The 19,201-nt window shown below is 39.6% G+C and overlaps 1 protein-coding gene across 1 annotated transcript in view; it reads right to left on the bottom strand.

Moving 5' to 3' along the window:
- LOC142095321 (lysosomal acid lipase/cholesteryl ester hydrolase-like) overlaps positions 1-12,194 on the bottom strand; it is a 29,473-nt gene extending 17,279 nt beyond the window's left edge. The window contains exons 1-3 of the mRNA XM_075178277.1: positions 12,165-12,194; positions 11,091-11,205; positions 3,433-3,637 (exon numbers count right to left, since the gene is read on the bottom strand). Of these exons, the coding sequence (XP_075034378.1) occupies positions 3,433-3,637; positions 11,091-11,205; positions 12,165-12,194 (350 nt within the window). The remainder of the gene's footprint in view (positions 1-3,432; positions 3,638-11,090; positions 11,206-12,164) is intronic.
- Positions 12,195-19,201: the final 7,007 nt, after the last annotated feature.

The following is a 19,201-nucleotide window of genomic DNA, read 5'->3' as shown; positions in this document are numbered from 1 at the left end:
CTGTGCTTGTGACCCTTGACCCTGGATCGTGTATTGGATTTCCTGTCTGCTGCCGGCCCTTGACCTTGCCTGGACTTCCCTCCGCTTACCTGGGTTCCCCCTAGTCGGTACGCACGTCACGACCCTCTGCTAGTCTGCGGCCAAGTCTGTCCCCACCACTAGGGGATTCAGTGAACACCTGACTGGCAGAGCAGACTCCGGGTTGTGCTGTACCGGCTAGAGGGGTTCCTAACACTTAATAAATCTAATATAAATTCAATAGGAAATGACAATGGATTGTTGATGATCAAAAGATGTCTGGAGCTTCAATACCACGTTGAGTATCATTTTTAAAAAATAATAAGGCAGGAAGAAATATTCAGTGAAACTAATACAAAAATGATCACAATATCAGTTGTTTTCAATTAGCTATGACATTCTATAGAAATTCTGAACTACTATTTGTAAATATTAATGAATTAATTGTGCAATGGTTGGCTAACACTAATAGTGGCATCAACAATTGGATAAAAATGGGAATTCAATTTTTTATGGACTTTAAGGCATCCATAAAAACAAGATTTAATTAGATATTCCATAATTACAAATTGTTCTTCCTTTCCTGCAACCATTACTCATTCCTTGTCAAAAACCCTTTATTTCCTTCAAGATAAAAATCTTCTAAGCTTTAGACTAATCACCACCAACCAGGGGTTGCCTAGAATCACAATAGTCTTCACACACACACTAGTTTAAGCTCCATTACTTTAATTTGTTTTAATTGTGCTGTATACTTCTCAATATCAACCTGAAGTTCTTTTAGCTCCTGATCTAATATTGTTAAAATGAAAGGTTTAGCAGTAGTTTTAGCATTGATCGGGGTCTACGTTTCAGAAATTTAAGCAACAGCAAGTACTATGTCAAGGTCCTCTTGTGTATAATCACACTGAAACAATGGTTAAGGTAAATTATTATTATTATTTGTTTATTTATTTATAAGGCACCATAGATTATGTAGTTCTGGATACAGTAAGCAAGTAACAAATAGATGAGGTAATAAGTAGCACAGTTAAGTGTGAATAATGCTATGGGGACTCACATAGAGTGTAGCAAAAGACATGACCGGACATACGTGGGAGGCAGACAGTAGACATACATGATAAAATAATTAGAGAGAACCCTGCCTGTGAGAGCTTACATTCTAGAGGGAGGGGTGGTGAGGAACAGTAGGACTTCTGGTGATAGGATAGGCGATCTTGAAAAGGTGAGTTGTAAGTGAGCGTTTGAAGGATTGTAGGTTGGGGGAGAATTGAGTGAGGTGGGGTAGTGAGTTTCAATGATTGGGGGCAGCATGGCAAAAGTCTTCGATGCGAGCATGGGAGGAGGAAATGACAGGGGAATTAAGGTGGAGGTCAGAGGTGGAGCAGAGGGTCTGGGTGGGTATGTACCTCGAGACAAGGTCAGAGATGTATGGGGGAGAAGTGTTGGTAAGGGCTTTGTAATGGAGGGTAAAGAGCTTGAATGATATTCTGAAACAGATCAGAAGGCAATGAAGGGATTTACGCAGAGGAGTAGCTGAGGATGAGCACTGGGAGAGGAAGATGACCTAGCCACAGCATTCTGTATGGTTTGAAGGTCAGAAAGTTGAGAGACAGGAAGGCCAGTGAGAAAGAGGTTGCAGTAGTCGAGACGAGAAATAGTGAGTGAATGGAGCAGGATTTTGGTTGCTTCCTTAGAAAGGAAGGGATGGATTTTAGTGATGTGACAGTGGAGAAAGTGTCATGATATGGTAAGGGACTGAATATGAGAGGTAAAGCTTAGTGCGGAGTCAAGGGAGATTTCAAGGCAGCAGACTTGGGTGACAGGAGAGAGAGTTATGTTATCAACCAAGAAGGAAATATTATGAGCAATAGCAACATTGGCAGGAGGAAAGATGATGATCTCGGATTTGGAGATATTGAGCTTGAGGAAACCCTGTGACATCCTGGTAGTGACAGCAGAGAGACAGCTAGATGCTGAGGATAGAATGAAAAGAGAGAGGTCAGGGGGAAGAAACATAGAATTTTGTGTCATCAGCGTAGAGGTGGTATTGGAGGCCAAATGATTGAATAAGTGCGCAGAGGTGTAGGGAGAGAAGAGCAGAGGGCCCAGGACAGAGCCTTGTGGGACTCCAATAGAAATAAGCTGGGGGAGGAAGAGACAGAAGCAGAGGCACTAAAAGAGTGGCCAGAGAGGTAGGAGGCAAACCAGGAGAAAGCTTTTTCGCAATGACCAAGGGAATGAAGGGTGCTGAGGATAAGAGAGTGATTGATGATGTCAAAAACAGTAGAGAGTTTGAGGAGTATGAGAAGAGAGAAGTAACCTTCAGACTTGACTGAGAGACAGTCATTAGTTAATTTAGTGAGGACAGTTTCAGTTGAGTGAAAGGGAAGGAAGCCAGATTGGAGAGGGTTAAAAAGAGAGTGGGAACAGAGAAAATGAGTCAGACGATTGAAGACAAGTCTTTTGAAAATTGCAGAACTAAAGGGAAGCAGAGATATAGTGCGATAGCTGGAGAGAGGATGGTTCAAGGGAGGGTTTCTTGAGAATAGGGGTGATGACAGCATGCTTGAAGGCCAATGGGAAGATATAATTGGAGAGAGAAAGGTTAAAGATGTGAGCAAGGCGACGACAGGCATTGGGAGTGAGAAGCGGATTAACTTGGAGGCAACAGAGTCAAGAGAACAGGTTGTAGAAGAAGAGCAAGAGAGAAGAGTAATGACCTTTAACACACTTACAGGAGGTAAGGAGTAGAGGGTTGCAGAGGGAGTTAAAGAGACCTAATGTTTGCCAAGAAACCATTTCCCACACCATTAAATCACCATCTGTCCAGTTTTGGTGAACCTGTTCCCACTGTAGCCTCTGTTTCCTGTACTTGGCTGACAGGAGTGAAACACGTTGTGGTCCTCTTCTGCTGTAATCCATCCACTTCAAGGATTGATGTGCTGTGCATTCAGGGATAGTCTTCTGCATGCCACTGTTGCAACACACGTTTATTTGAGTTATTGTCACCTTCTCGTCAGCTTGAACCAGTCTGGCCATTCTCCTCTGAACGGTCTCATTAACAAAGCATTTTTACCCACAGAACTGATGCTCAATGGATGCTTTTTTGTTTTGAGCATCATTCTCTATAAACTCTAGAGACTGATGTTCATGCAAATACGCAGTTTCTAGGATACTCAAACACCCTGTCTTGCAACGAGAATCATTCAACAGTCAAAGCCACCTTGATCACATTTCTTTCATTCTGTTGTTTGATCTGAACAATAACTGAAGCTCTTGATCATGTCTGCATGCTTTATGCATTGAGTTGGTACCACAAGTTTAGATGATTAGATATTTGCATGAATGAGAAGTCATACAGATGTATCTAATAAAGTGGATGTTGAGCGTATAAGGCAAACATGTACATACCTGAAAGCCCAGAATTTATTCTCTTTAGGGGATAAAGTCTTGTGTTTCGTAGACCAGGTGTTCCCTCGACTGTTTCCCATCCACACATCATAACCTGCATCTGCCAGAATGAACCCCAAGCTATTGTATTCAAAGTTAGTGATCCAGTTGCTGGCATCGGCAAGCAGGCCATGTTGCAAGAATACCACAGGTTTTTGTTCTAAAACTTAAACAAGAACATAAGGGAAAGGTTATCATTGCAATTTACAATGAAAAAGCTTTAGGATATGCTCTTATAAGCCCCAAATAATGCACTTTTCTTAATGTGTTTTTAAAAGATGCTTAAATTAGCACAGTGCTTTTTTTTACCACCTTGTAGTAATGCACTGAAAACACAATGTGGAGAAAAAAACAAATCATGAATCCATAAGATTTTACTGGTTTATAGATGTGCCTTGAGAACTGCAGTTTCTCATTGTTTTAGATGCCCAAGGCAAAAACCCATATGTGCATTTATTCATAATGTATTCCAAATGGAACATGATGGGAGCAAATTGCTCTGAAAAGACTGCAGACAACTATACTATTGATCACAGTGCATGCCTCTGTGCAGTTCAAAACAGAATAGAGAACAGCCTCTCTATTCGGTTATGTGTTGAAGCATAAAAAAAAATGCAAATGTAATTTTCACACTCCAACCCCGTCTAATTTGCTCACCGCATGCCTGAAAAAAGATTCTGTGTAGACATGTAATTTTTAACGGACAGTTGCATGATTGACACTTACATGAATCTGTCTATAATCCTGTGTATGAATACTGTATTATACTGTAAATAAATCTAAATGATTGCATGAACAGTAGTTCAATGAATACAAGGGATGTATGCTATGTGTAAGTGTGTTGCTGAAGTATATGGTTGAGTATACCCACTGATTGTAGCTTGTGAGCAGGGCCTTCTTACCTCTCTGTCTGTCTGTCTGTCTGTATTACCCAGTATTGTTTTATTACAGTGTTTCTTCCCAATTGTAAAGCTCTAGGCCAGGGCTGGCTAGCAATTTTTAGCCCGTAGGCGAGTTTCGGCTCAGCAGCCTATAGGAACATTTTAATGGCAGAAAAATGCAGGTAGCCTACTATGGGGTGTGTTTGGGGGACAAATGCCCCTGCCCCCCAGCCCAGCCAGCTCATGTCGCTACGAAATTTGCTGGCGTTATTTAAATAAATGTTGATGACAATATGGATAATTCAGTGAAGAATTTCCCATTCAGTAAACTAATATGTGAAATATAAGGCTATATATATTGTTTGTATATAGTTGGTACATACACCAAAAATTTTATAGTTTGATACATAGAAATTATGGGTAAATAAACGAGTAAAAAGCCTTGCGATGTTACTCTAGACTACCAGAGACACCCCCACGTGGCTCTTTTGAAGGTATGCAGCCCCTGAGGTGCATCAGGTTGCCTATCACAGGTTTATAGAGACCCACTGCACTGGGGACATGCCATTTGCATGGACAAGATGTGGTTAATGATGACTAAACATTATTTGAATTTGAAAAACTGTGTCCACATACGATGGGAGGGGTCCTTATGATAGCCATTCCATTGGTCCCTAAAATTGGTTTGCCATAATTACTTCAGACCCCTCAACAGTAAATGTCACCCATTTAACGATGATGTATGCACCCTACTTGATTAGAAAACCCATGTGTAAAATACTTCATAATCAGTACTTTTATGTAAGTGAGAATAATGCTCCCGTATGACTGATTAGGAGGATGTTATTAAATGATGTATTGCATACAATGCAACATACCTTTATTTTCCCCAAGGGATGATTAGGAACTTTAAGAAAAGAACTGGATATGTAAGACAGAAGGATTATTTGGAACAGTCTTTCCCCTATATGAAGTATACCTGGTTATTAAATAATTAATACCAAAGAGTTTTCAAAGAGGCCGCCTTAGTCTTATATATATTACCTGAAGAGGTCAGGGCTACTTGGACTGTTGCCCTTAAAAATAGAATGACCTTCACAACAATAACAATGAATGGAGACGTGGAAGTAGCATTTCTATACACTTTACAATCACTAGTTCCAAATGTCCATTCATTACTAAGTAGCAGTGCTTGGTACTATGTATAAAGCCACCACTTTAATCATTTATGTTACTTTACCCTTTTATCAGAATGCTTGTCTGACTGAGCCCCAGGAGCCCAAAGCACCCTAGTGTCACGTCCGCTGCCTACACTATCCTCTCCACCAGCACACCCATGTCAGATATATTCTGTCTGGTCTCCACCCACAATATTGCCCATGCTTCTGGGCACAAGTTTGCTTCCCGCTGGTATGCTTCATATTTTATCCCCATCCCCCCTCTGTACTCCCCTCTGTACTGTGTAACTTGTTACTGTTTTGCTCTGGTATGTAACACATTAATGCTTTAATGTTCAATGTGCAGTTTGTGGTTGTTCTTCTCTACCCCAGTTGTACAGCATAATGGACCCTGTGCAGCACTTTATAATTAAATGATAATAAAATAATGTCCCCATTCTATCCATAGGATAGAATACTTTCAGAAAAAAATATATATTTAGGGACATCACCCAAATAGAGCAGATCAATCTGGAACCAAACAATCCCTCTTGTAGTTGTGCAACTTTCCCAAGAAGACTTTAAGATAATTATACAAGATAGATACAACATCATCCTGCCGGCTTAATCAAAACTTACTTACTACCTCATGATGAAATGTATAACGCCTAGTAAATTACAAGACCTCCAAAGCTGCTTATTGGTTCACATTTTGACCGTAGCCTGGTTGTCATTGCAGTGGTTTATAGTGTCAATAGTTCAATCACAACAGAATGTTTCTTAGAAAGCAGATGTAACAGTGGCCGCATACAAGTGACAGATAGATGAATTAGCAAGCAGCTTAGTAACAGTATTGTTGCAATTGACACAGGTCAGTTTGAATTGTGTCAAAGGTAGACCTGGGTCTTTATCAAACATCATCCTTGATAGGCAGCATTGGTAAAGATCCTTATGTGAGCTAAACTTCTGAATTAATTCTACCTTATAAGTTTCTCCACCATTTCAGTCAGCAGTTTCTTCAGAGAAATGAATTCAGTTCTCCCTTTATTCTCCCCCTTTCCCTGTCACCCATATATGTCACACATGTTTACTCTGGCATATTTCTTCACTAGACCCATTTCCAGGTAATCTTAGATAATCACTGTTATATTGTTTCCTCAGCTGTATTAGACTTGTTATTGCCTGTTGGATAATTATAATCTTTTTGTTTTTTTACTACATCTGACATTGTTGCAGATATTTTAGTTCATTTCAGTGAATGTAGTTAGCAACATTTAGAAACATATATTGACTATGATGGTCTGGGCTATTTACACCCCAGGTGTCTGATGACTAATAATCCGGTATTGTATTCAATTTGCAAGATGAAAAGCACTTGGATTATCACACATCTTGCACCCTATACATTTGTGAAATTATAAAATGATTTAGATTTTGCATTCCTAATTTCTCTTTAATGTGCCTTACAAAGCTGAGACTGAGAGCTCTTGGTGTGCTAAGTATGCACATAAGTGCCCTTAATTCTCTGGAATTCTTCAGAGAGCCACTCACAGCTGGCTGAAGGAGGTGCTCATAAGAATAAGTCAATGAACTGGGTGATTGTTTTACAGCAGAGTGTTTAATGATCTATGTGGAGCACTGAGAGTCTACACCTATTAGTTTGTTAATTCAGGACTAATGTCTACAAACTCTGTCTCACCTTTTTGTGTAACATCTCTTCAGGGGACACGTTTCAGGGACAAAGGACAGACTCTAGACATAGACATATAAACCCCGTCCCCCAACATGTCTTTCCCTTTAGATATGATCTTAATTTTAATTTATTTCTCTAATATTAGACATAAAACTGGAAAGTGGGTAGCCATGCAGAGCCCTATCATTTAAATGTATCTGTAGTCTACATGTTGTGTTCATTTGGCATTTACTCTTTGTGGTGGGTCTTATCTGTATGATTTGCATATAAAAGGAATGTGACATTTAACTTACACTAAGGTTTGAAGTGTGTAGCCCCATAAACATTCACGTTTTACCCCTAAAATAATGCCACTTACAGGAGCTATGACCCAGATCCTACCCAAGCAGGACTGTAGTCACATTCTTACACATACTTGCCAACTCTCCCGGAAAGTCCGGGAGACTCCCGAAATTCGGGTCAGACTCCCGGGCGAGCTGGCATTTGTCCCGGATCCTGGATATCACCGAGATTGACGCGATTCTCGGTGAATCCAGCCATTTTGGAGGGTGGGAGGGGGCGGGGCGAGGCCAATAGCGTCATTTTGCCCCCCCCCCCCCCCCCGCGATGTAAATTACATTTTCGCGGGGGGCGGGGCCAAAATGACGCGTTTGGCCCTGTCCCGCCCTCCAGTCACGCCCCCTCTCCTGGAAACTTGTTTCCGGGAGTTGGCAAGTATGTTCTTACATTAAGGATCACTTACCACGAACATTAATCTTTACATGTACATCTTTTTCTATGTGTTAGTATCTATAAGAGTGCACATGTTATTGCAAAACTGCCTTAAGATAAACAGTTCTGTTCTTATCAGTCATGGTATAATGTGGAGGTGCTTAGTTATGTTACACAAAACTGTTTACTTCAAAGACCCAATAGAAAGAAGCAGGCTAGGGAATAGGTAAAAACACAAAGACAATAAATAGCAGGGGATGAGGATGTTGATGCAGAAGAAATTATTTTTTGATATTTACAAACTATGAAGAGAATGTCAGCCAGCCCCTGCTATGACGGAGGAATTGGATGTTACATATTTGAGTGTCTGCACCTCTCTATTCTGGCCTATAATGGCAGAGAAGTTATTGCAGGGATGAGGGGTTTGGATTTATAGAGAACTGGGACGATTTTTTTCCCTACAGTCTCTACAGTACGATTGATAAATGGTGCCAAGTTGCAAATTGCAAATGTCAAAATGACTACTGACTAACGAGGATAGGCGTTCCAGGCTGTAATGTGATTAATACATTATTTACCATCATATTTTGGCATGTAATGCTCCTTTTTAAAGGCCAGTATGCATGACCAAGTCGTCCATCATTTTAATTTATTTTATTCTAATTACTTTATTTAGACTTATTATACAATACATGAATACTTTTAATTTTTATATATTATATTTTTATTCATGTATATAATATAGCTTGACAACAGCATTTCCTCTTCAATCTGCCATGGAAGTCATTGCAATGGGTAGGTTTCCATTCCAGCGTAAGTAGAGACAGATTTAAAAACTCCCCCAGACAGTATATAAGAAAGCTCCTCTTCTTCCCCTACATCTTTTCCTGGCTCTGGTATAGGTAGTTTGGGTAGTGTTTTATTGTCTTCTGTAGTGCAGACCGTGGAACACCAGTCTGCTATCTACTGGAGCAGATCTGTTGTAAGAATTAAAATGTTGCACCAGTTCCCGGACTTCGGCAGTCTGCGCATGGCCGAGACCCACATCATAGCTCAAAGGGGACTAAAGGAGGACTCCAACCACTTTGAAACATTCACTTTAATAGCACCTTCATTGTGAGTGCAACAGAAGGAGATCTGCAGCAGAAGGGAACCTGAGTCCCACCCCAAACAGTCGAAGGCACCCTGTCTAGGTAAGTCCCTAAGTTATTGCTGTCTTTGTGGTTCGTGCATTTCATTTTAGTTAGTTAGGTGTTAGCAAAGGAAGAAGGAGAGCACAGAGTTTGTGGAGCCTGTGATAAACTTTTAACAACCAAATCTGATTCTTTTGTACAATATGTAGTTCTCAATCCAAGGGAAAATGTCAATCCCCTGAGCAGTTAAAGGTACTTACAGCCTGGATGAAGGAGCCTATTGTGACCAATGCAGTTATGTGTGCTATGTCTGAGATAAAGGGCCTGATTCATTAAGGAAAGTAAAGCACAAAAAAAGCACCTGAGAAAAACCCTTTTGCACTGGAGAGGGAGTTAAATTAAAAATTTGGGGACAGGTTTATAGTTGGATAGGGCATTTTTTAGATCAACTTTAAACTTAAGTGCAAAAATAAAGCTATCAACTATATATGTACTACATGAAAAAAACAGCCCGTATTTTCCTTATATGCAAAATAATAAACTATTTTGCACCCCTTGCATTGTGATATGGTTTTGTCCAGGAGCTAATTTACTCCCTTTCTTGCTTTGCCTTAATGAATCAGGACCAAAGAGAGCAAGTCTCAGACAAGTATAGATTTTGAAGATAGAGACTCTCAGTCAGTATGGGATACTCTAAAGAATTTAGAAGATTCCTCTAGTAATGAATCAAGCTGGGACAGGCTAAATAGGAGGTAAGTTTCAAACTGAATCATGGTAGTGAAATTGATGTGATGTATTTGGAGAAATGATGTGTTGAGAAAGCCTTTAATACTGTTCCACACACCAGTCTGGTGAGAGTACTGGGTGTATGTACATGGGCAGAGAGCTGGTTGAAGGCTAGAAGAGAAAACATAGTGATAAATGAAACATACTGAGACTAGGTTAATATAATCATTGGTCTTCAATAAAAACGGATTACACACAAAAAAGTTATCGTTGGACTATCACAGGGATCAGTATTAAGCCCTGTCCTTTTTAATATTTTTATTAATGTTAAGTTTAATTATTAACTTTGTAGATGGCCTAAAAAGTAAGGATTACATAATTGCTGATTACTCCAAGCTATGCTTTATTAACAAAGAGCAGGATAGTTGCTTCATACACAAAGATTTAGAAAAACTGGCAAAATTGGCCGCAGCATGGCTGATTACATTTAATGTAGAGTTATAGGTGCTTCTTACACATTACATGGAACACAGTTGGAGATAATTGATGTAGAAAATTACCTAGAAGTACTAGTTGACTGATAGTGTAGTAGCAACTCATAGTACAAGCCAGAAGCTGCAAAGAAAAGTAAAATCTTCATATGCATTAAAATAGGAATAAATGCACATGATGCAAATGCGGTATTACCATTGTATAAATCACCAGTTAGATCACAGCCTGATATAGGATACAGTTTTGATCACAACTCTATAAGAAGGACATAGAACTTCAGATGAACAATCGTATTAATTAAAGCTAAAGAATGGTAAATCATGAAGAGGGATCAGTTATTTTAAAAAGACGCACCTTAGAGGTGACCTAATAAATTTGTTCGAATATATTCAAGGTCAATAAAAAGGTTTGTACTAAGTACCCTACAGAACACAGAATTGTGAATGGATGGGGCTATTTACTGTAAGGATGGTTAAGCTGTGGATTTCCTAAATACATGAAGCTATTGGACAACTTTCTTATAGGAAATGGTATCTACAGATAAAATTTGTAGAAGAGATTATGGGTTGGGGGGATTATCCAAGGCTAAATTATTGCACTGGGGGCTTTGTTTTGCCTTCCTTTGGATCAACCCAATTCGAAATTATGAAATGTTGAACTTGTTTGACCTATGTCTTTCAACATCACTATTTATTAATTCATTGCTCAAACAGAAGTGAAAAAGAACATTTTTGCATTTTTAGGGAAATATGAGGAAATAGTATCTACTTCTCAAATATGATTTTGCCCACTGTATTCTCCACACAGCCCAGCATAGTGAATATACCTTTAGATTGACACCTGACTCCATGCGGTATTCTGTTAACAGTCAGGATATAGCCATCATCAGTTACCACCTCATATTCCTCACTGGGATATCCTCTGTATCTGATCAGTTCATTCTGTAAACATATAGGAGATAAATTATTAGATTATTAAAGTGTAAACTTATATAGTCTCACATACAGAGCAATAGAACATGTTGTCCATATGACTTAAAATCAAGAAGAGAATACTGGAAAGTAGTTTCCAGGAACACTTTGCTGTTGGGTAGGTACATATCAGTACATTACCAATTATATAGGTACACTACACTCCCCACATAACATGACAAGTGTAGAGAGTAAGAAATGCATTATGCACACAGGACAAGAGACGTAGAATAAAGTGACTCTCGGTCCTTGTTCCTGTGCATTGGGTCCATCCAAGTTCCTCACTATTTGCTAGGTCAGGGGGTTGCTGGACTATGTAAAAATTCCAATCAAGTCCTAGGGGTATATTTACTAAACTGCGGGTCTGAAAATGTGGAGATGTTGCCTATAGCAACCAATCAGATTCTAGCTTTCATTAATTTAGTGCATTCTACAAAATGACAGCTAGAATCTGATTGGTTGCATTAGGCAACATCTCCACTTTTTCAAATCTGCAAATTAAGTAAATATATCCCCTAGAATCTTTTAGTATGCGTGTTAGCTTGCACATGGATAATTTTAGCTTTATCTTGTCCCCAGTGGGGAAGTAGTTATTATCCCAAAGTAATAGTGTGTGTGTGTGTGTGTGTGTGTGTGTGTGTGTGTGTGTGTGTGTGTGTGTAATACGTGGTGTGTGGGTCCCTTGGTCACACAGCACTTTCACCCACCATTATTGTTTACTGATCTGCTAATCTCTTACACCAAGACCTCTATTTATCTATGCCATTAACAACTGAGTACCTTATAAGGTTTCAGCAGACCATGGTGGTTATGCTCTTTGCTACTAAGACAATGATGTAATCCCATTCACATGAAAGAGAAGTTAATGGGGGATAAATAGTATTATTAAATATTTATTTTAATACTGTATATTCGTGCAAAAAACTTACGCATACATCCATATCAAGATTCTTGTGCATCTTATACTTATAACCCCTAACAACTAGGGAATGTGAGAAGGAAGGAGCAGGTCTTACTATGGTAACTGTGTGTTCACATAGGTGTTACTTAATTAGACGTGGCCACAGAGGCAGATACACCTGTCAAGAAACAATCTCTTGCAGGGGCTGCAGGGCTGCAAATACAGTCACCATAAATATTGTGACATCAACACAATTGTCATATTTTGGACTCTATACACCACCACAATGGATTTGAAATGAAACTAACAAGATGTGCTTCAACTGCAGACTTTCAGCTTTAATTACAGGGAATTTACATCCAAATCAGGTGAACAGTGTAGGAATTATAACGGTTTCTTTTTGTGCCTCCCACTTTTTAAGGGACCAAAAGTAATGGGACAAACTAAACAATCCTACATCAAACTTTCACTTTTTAATACTTTGTTGCAAATCCTTTGTAATAGTCTGATACGCATAGACATCACCAGACGTTGGGTTTCATCCCTGGTGATGTTCTTCCAGGCCTCTACTGCAAATGTCTTAAGTTCCTGCTTGTTCTTGGGGCATCTTCCCTTCAGTTTTGTCTTCTTCAAGTGAAATGCATGTTCAATCGGATTCAGGTCAGGTGATTGATTTGGCCATTGCATAACATTCCACTTGTTAGCCTTAAAAAACTCTTTGGTTGCTTTTGCAGTATGCTTCAGGTCATTGTCCATCTGCACTTTGAAGCACCGTTCCGTAAGTTCTGAAGCATTTGACTGAATATGAGCAGATAATATTGCCCGAAACACTTCAGAATTCATCCTGCTGCTTTTGTCAGCAGTCACATCATCCATAAATACAAGGGAACCAGTTCCATTGGCAGCCATACATGCCCACGCAATGACACTACCACCACCATGCTTCACTGATGAGGTGGTATGTTTTGGATCATGAGCAGTTCCTTTCCTTCTCCATACTTTTCTCTTCCCATCACTCTGGTACAAGTTGATCTTTGTCTCATCTGTCTATAGGATGTTGTTCCAGAACTGTAATGGCTTTTTTAGATGTTGTTTGGTTAACTCTAATCTGGTCTTCCTGTTTTTGTGGCTCACAAATGGTTTACATCTTGTGGTGAACCCTCTATATTCACTCTTGTGAAGTCTTCTCTTGATTGTTGACTTTGACACATATACACCTACCTCCTGGAGAGTCTTGATTTGGCCAACTGTTGTGAAGGGGTTTTTCTTCACCAGGGAAAAAATTCTTCTGTCATCCACCACAGATGTTTTCCGTGGTCTTCCGGGTCTTTTGGTGTTGCTGAGCTCTCCGGTGCGTTCTTTCTTTTTAAGAATGTTCCAAACAGTTGATTTGGCCACACCTAATGTTTTTGCTATCTCTCTGATGGGTTTGTTTTGATTTTTCAGCCTATTGATGGCTTGCTTCACTGATAGTGACAGCTCTTTGTATCTCATATTGAGAGTCGACAGCAACAGATTTCAAATGCAACTCTCACACCTAGAATCAACTCCAGATCTTTTACCTGCTTAATTGATGAAATAACGAGGGAATAGCCCACACATGTTCATGAAATAGCTTTTGAGTCAATTGTCCCATTACTTTTGGTCCCTTAAAAAGTGGGAGGCACATATAGAAACCGTTGTAATTCCTACAACGTTCATCTGATTTGGATGTAAATACCCTCAAATTAAAGCTGAAAGTCTGCAGTTAAAGCACATCTTGTTAGTTTCATTTCAAATCCATTGTGGTGGTGTATAGAGCCCAAAATATGAGAATTGTGTCGATGTCCCAATATTTATGGACTTGACTGTATACACAATGATGATGACTATCTTACCACTACACTGATTGTGTATTGCCTTCTCCAGCAGATTATTAGCTCTACTCACATTGGAACTAGGGTACCGAAGAAAATTTCCATTTGCTCTTTAAGGGGAGACAACAGATATTTGGATTCAATTTCATTTCATTTATATTTTTATTTTGTAGTTGTGATTGTATTAGTGGCTTTCACACTTATTAATAACAGTCGCAACAGTTTTCTCTCTTGTGTAAATGAGACTTCATTACATTATTATATTCTGTACAAATAGGGTAATATGACTTTGGCATTTACTACTAACAATGTCAAGTAACATCTCTACACTATCGTGGGGCGTAAGTATATGGACTTACCACGTCTGCCGTACGCCTGTAGCAAATGCTACTGTTTTGGAGCCACTGAACATACACATGTAAATAAACTTTTTTGACGTCCCTCCTTTCCCTGCTTAAGTTCTGAAGGCATATGTGTCCATCTCTACATGAGCCCTAGTGTAGTGTAGTATTAGAATTCTAATTACATACTTAAAATTACACAATAAAATATGACAATATCAGTTTAACTATGCATCTAACATTTCAAATAGTACATCATCCAGTAGCTTTGATCATTCTTGTTAGGTAATAAAATATATCATACATTAGCACTCTGCTGAAAGTGTACTATGCAAATATATTATTCTGTTAGGTGTACATTTAGTATATAGCATATGCAATACTACAGACATTTTTCGAGAGATCATTTGCTTAGGTCAATACTTACAGCTCAGGAACCAAACAGTATTGGTCATCATGTGGAGTTAGAGAACAATTGTTGCACTTATCACCAGCAGGATTTGATTGATAAAGTAGGACTATACACTGTGCACATTTGCTGTGTATGGCACCTGGCCCAGTGAACCAGCCCAAAGTAGCTCACTATGGAAATGGCCCGATGGGCAGATGTCCCCCAAGTCTCCCAGCCCAGCCTGCCCCTGGGTACATTACTGCCCTTTTAATACCCTCTTTCCCCAGCTCTCAATTGTTTTGGAATGCTTCTATGTTCTGTCCAATCATGTCCAACCTATTTCCTAATTTGATCTGCAGGGTGGAGAGATGTTTATGATGGTGTTTGGAACTTTGCTAATCATGTTTTGCTATTGATTTTTAAATCTACAACCAGCCACTTATCCATTCTTTCTGATAGAAAAACTAAACCTCATATCTCCATCACCTCACTAGATTGTAGTACATTGATAGTCTCATGAATGCTGGCTCAGCCTGCAAAAATGACTGTCTATACAATGAGTATCAGACTTGATTTTACTAATCATCTGTGTGATCATATTCTTTTTTTTTCACCACTGTAAAACGTGCAATAAATACAACAGTATTATTATTGGAAGGAAAAACTTACAATGTTCATATCTGCTTCAGGGTCTGGATTATATTTAATGTAATTATTTTCACATTGAATGTGACCCAACCTGTCCAACGTTTGTGTGAAATGTCCAGGTATCAATATGGTCACTGCAGCCAATATCCACATCGTAGGACTGGTAGAAAAAAACACAGTTGAGCAAGATGAATAAAAATGAATGTAGCCAAGTTATAGGAAAGAAAAGTTTCCATAAAAACTGTATTTATTTGCAAAATTGCCATGCAGGTTTTCATTATGCAGCCCACTACTAGATCTGAGAAGGGATTCAATGCTTTTCATTCCAGTGTAATACACACAACATTGCCTAAACAAGTATATCAATTCATTTCTAAAGAACCTGCATACTTTGGAGTTGGTGTGCTGAAAAAAATAAATAAACCTACACAGCTACTCTGCCTCTCTCTTAAAACTGTGTTAAAGAAAGAGTGAAAAACAGATTACCGTCTATAATGTACATATATACATACAGCAAGCACTAGGAATGGAGGAACAATAGAAAAGAGGCAGATGCTTGTACATTTCAGTCCAGCACAAATTCCAAGAGGCATCTACAATATGTGGCAAAGGATTTTAGCTTACATTCATGTAAGACACAGACAACTCACAGTAACCCGTAACTGGTGATATGAAGATTTATGACAAAATCCAAAGACAGACATGATGCAGAAAACAAAGGACCTATTATTATAGTGCATAAAACACATACCTCTGTACATCTGGATCACAAAGACATAGACAAGAATAATATAGTTTACGTACCAGAATTAACAGGGAGCTTGCTCACACCCAGGTTCTAGCAGTACAGTGCTTACTATTAGTGCTACCAGGAACCACACCGGCTCTCAGCAAACAGTGTCACATCCCACTTCACTGGAATATATGTAGCTTGCTGTTATCAGCAATTTAAGGTGTGACAAAAAGCCCACACTTTACTGGAATATAATCATCTTGCTGTTATCACTAAGGATGAGCGGGCTCGGATTCCGCTAATCTGAGCCCACCCGAACAGTGCGGATCCGACGGGATCCGAGCACTGTTCGGGTACTTCCGCCCGGCAAAAAGATCCGAAACGGGGCTATGACATCCAAGTCTCGCGTCGGATCTCGCGAGACTCGGATGTCATAAATTCTCAGTTTGCGGCGGCCATCTTCATTTCGCCTGACATCAGGGAAGAGGGAGGGTGTATAGGGTAGTGGTGCTCCTGTGTGATCAGTCCAGTGCTCTGTCGTTGCTGAGTCCAGTGGTGCTTTATGCTTGTGTCCAGTGCTCTGTCCTTGCTGAGTCCAGTGGTGCTTTTGTCCTGTGATCTGTCCTGCTGAGTCCAGTGGTATTTTTGTCCTGTGCTCTGTCCTGCTGAGTCCAGTGGTGCTTTGGCCAGTGTCTGTCCTGCTGAGTCCAGTGGTGATTTAGTCCTGTGCTTTGTTGTGCTAAGTCCATACAAATTTTATAATTATTAAAAAATAAAATATCCACAAAAAAAAATAAAAAAAAAATTATACAAAAATAATTTAAAAAAAATATTAAAAAATAATTTAAAAAGTATAAAAAAATTCTAGAGCAATATATTATTGCAGTCCCAAAAAATAGGTACTGCTATCTAAATTACCACGTTCACTGTTTCTGCAGTCCCAAAAAATAGGAACTGCAATCTATATTACTACGTTCACTGTTTCAGCAGTCCAAAAAAATAGGAACTGCAATCTATATTACTACGTTTACTGTTTCTGCAGTCCCAAAAAAATAGGAACTGCAATCTATATTACTACGTTCACTGTTTCTGCAGTCCCAAAAAATAGGAACTGCAATCTATATTACTACGTTCACTGTTTCTGCAGTCCCAAAGTGTGTGTGGTTTAGGGGTATGCTCTCTTGTGCTGCATATAATGGAGTACAAAAATTTGGAGGATAAAGTAGGGAAAGATCAAGACCCACTTCCTCCTAATGCTGAAGCTGCTGCCACTAGTCATGACATAGACGATGAAATGCCATCAACATCGTCTGCCAAGGCCGATGCCCAATCTCCTAGTAGAGGGCATGTAAAATCCAAAAACCCAAAGTTCACTAAAATTACCAAAAAAAGGAAAAAGCTCAGTTTTCCTAAAAGACCCGCTGGCGGGGATGCTGATAACATCTGGCCCGGACTGAAGGACTTGCCAACCATTGCAGACATGTCTACTGTCGCTGCATTGGATGCTGTCACAATTGAAAAAATGGTGGAGGATTACTTTGCTGACACAATCCAAGTAGACATGCCAAACAGTCCTTATTTTTACTGGCAGGAAATAAAGGCAGTTTGGAAGCCCCTGTACAAACTGGCTATATTTTACCTGAGTTGTCCCCCGTCCAGTGTGTACTCGGAAAGAGTTTTTAGTGCAGCGGGGAACCTGGTCAGTGAGCGGCGAAGGAGGTTGCTTCCGCAAAACGTTGAAAAAATGATGTTCATAAAAATGAATTATCAATTCCTCAATCAAGTACAGCACTGGCCTCCACAGAGGGACCTGTGGTTGTGGAGTCCAGCGGGGACGAATTGATTATGTGTGAGGATGAGGACGTACACACTGAAGGGGGCGAGGAATCAGAGGATGAGGATGAGGACGACATCTTGCCTCAGTAGAGCCAGTTTAGTTTGTACAGGGAGAGATGAATAGCTTTTTTTGTGTGGGGGCCCAAACAAACCAATCATTTCAGCCACAGTTTGGTAGGCCCTTTCGCTGAAATGATTGGTTTGTTAAAGTGCGCATGTCCTATTTCAACAACATCAGGGTGGGTGGGAGGGCCCAAGGACAATTCTATCTTGCAACTCTTTTTTTGGCATTATGTGCTCTTTGGGGCCTAGTTCTATCTCCATCAGAGATAGTCCTGCAGGCCATGTCACCAGCACAGCTATGTTGGTGTTAGACGTGTGTCCGGTGTCCGCCATCTGTGCAGTGGAATTTAGACAGTTGATGGATGCATTGTGTCCCCGGTACCAAATCCCGTGGAGATTCCACTTCAATAGGCAGTCCAGAAATATTAGTATCAGATATTAAACTACCTTCACTGTTCCTGCAGTGCAGAAATATTAGTATCAGATATTAAACTACCTTCACTGTTCCTGCAGTGCAGAAATATTAGTATCAGATATTAAAGTACATTCACTGTTCCTGCAGTGCAGAAATATTAGTATCAGATATTAAAGTACGTTCACTGTTCCTGCAGTGCAGAAATATTAGTATCAGATATTAAAGTACATTCACTGTTCCTGCAGTGCAGAAATATTAGTATCAGATATTAAACTACGTTCACTGTTCCTGCAGTGCAGAAATATTAGTATCAGATATTAAAGTACATTCACTGTTCCTGCAGTGCAGAAATATTAGTATCAGATATTAAACTACTACGCTCACTGTTCCTGCTACATCAAAAAAGCATAACCCTGCCCTGCCATCAACTAAAACAAGAGGTAGTGACGCGCTTGAACTACACCCTCTATATGCTGCAGAGGATGGAGGAGCAGCAAAAGGCCATTCAAGCCTACAAAGCCACCTACGATAGGCCACGTGTTTGTGCCGCCCACTTGTGGCGCTTAGCTTAGTCATCCAGCTACCTCGGTGCAACCTTTTGGCCTAAAAACAATATTGTGAGGTGTTCAGTGTTCAGAATAGACTGGAAATTAGTGGAAATGATTGTTATTGAATGTTATTGAGGTTAATAATAGCGTAGGAGTGAAAAAAAAACCCAAAAAATGGATTTTAGCACTTTTTATGCTTTTTAAAAATAAATCAGAACCCAAAACCCTAAATCA

The sequence above is a fragment of the Mixophyes fleayi genome, chromosome 6, assembly GCF_038048845.1.
Source record: "Mixophyes fleayi isolate aMixFle1 chromosome 6, aMixFle1.hap1, whole genome shotgun sequence".
NCBI classification, from domain to species: domain Eukaryota; kingdom Metazoa; phylum Chordata; class Amphibia; order Anura; family Limnodynastidae; genus Mixophyes; species Mixophyes fleayi.
Note: the sequence above shows the minus strand (reverse complement) of the source record. Positions and strands in the feature narration are given on the sequence as shown.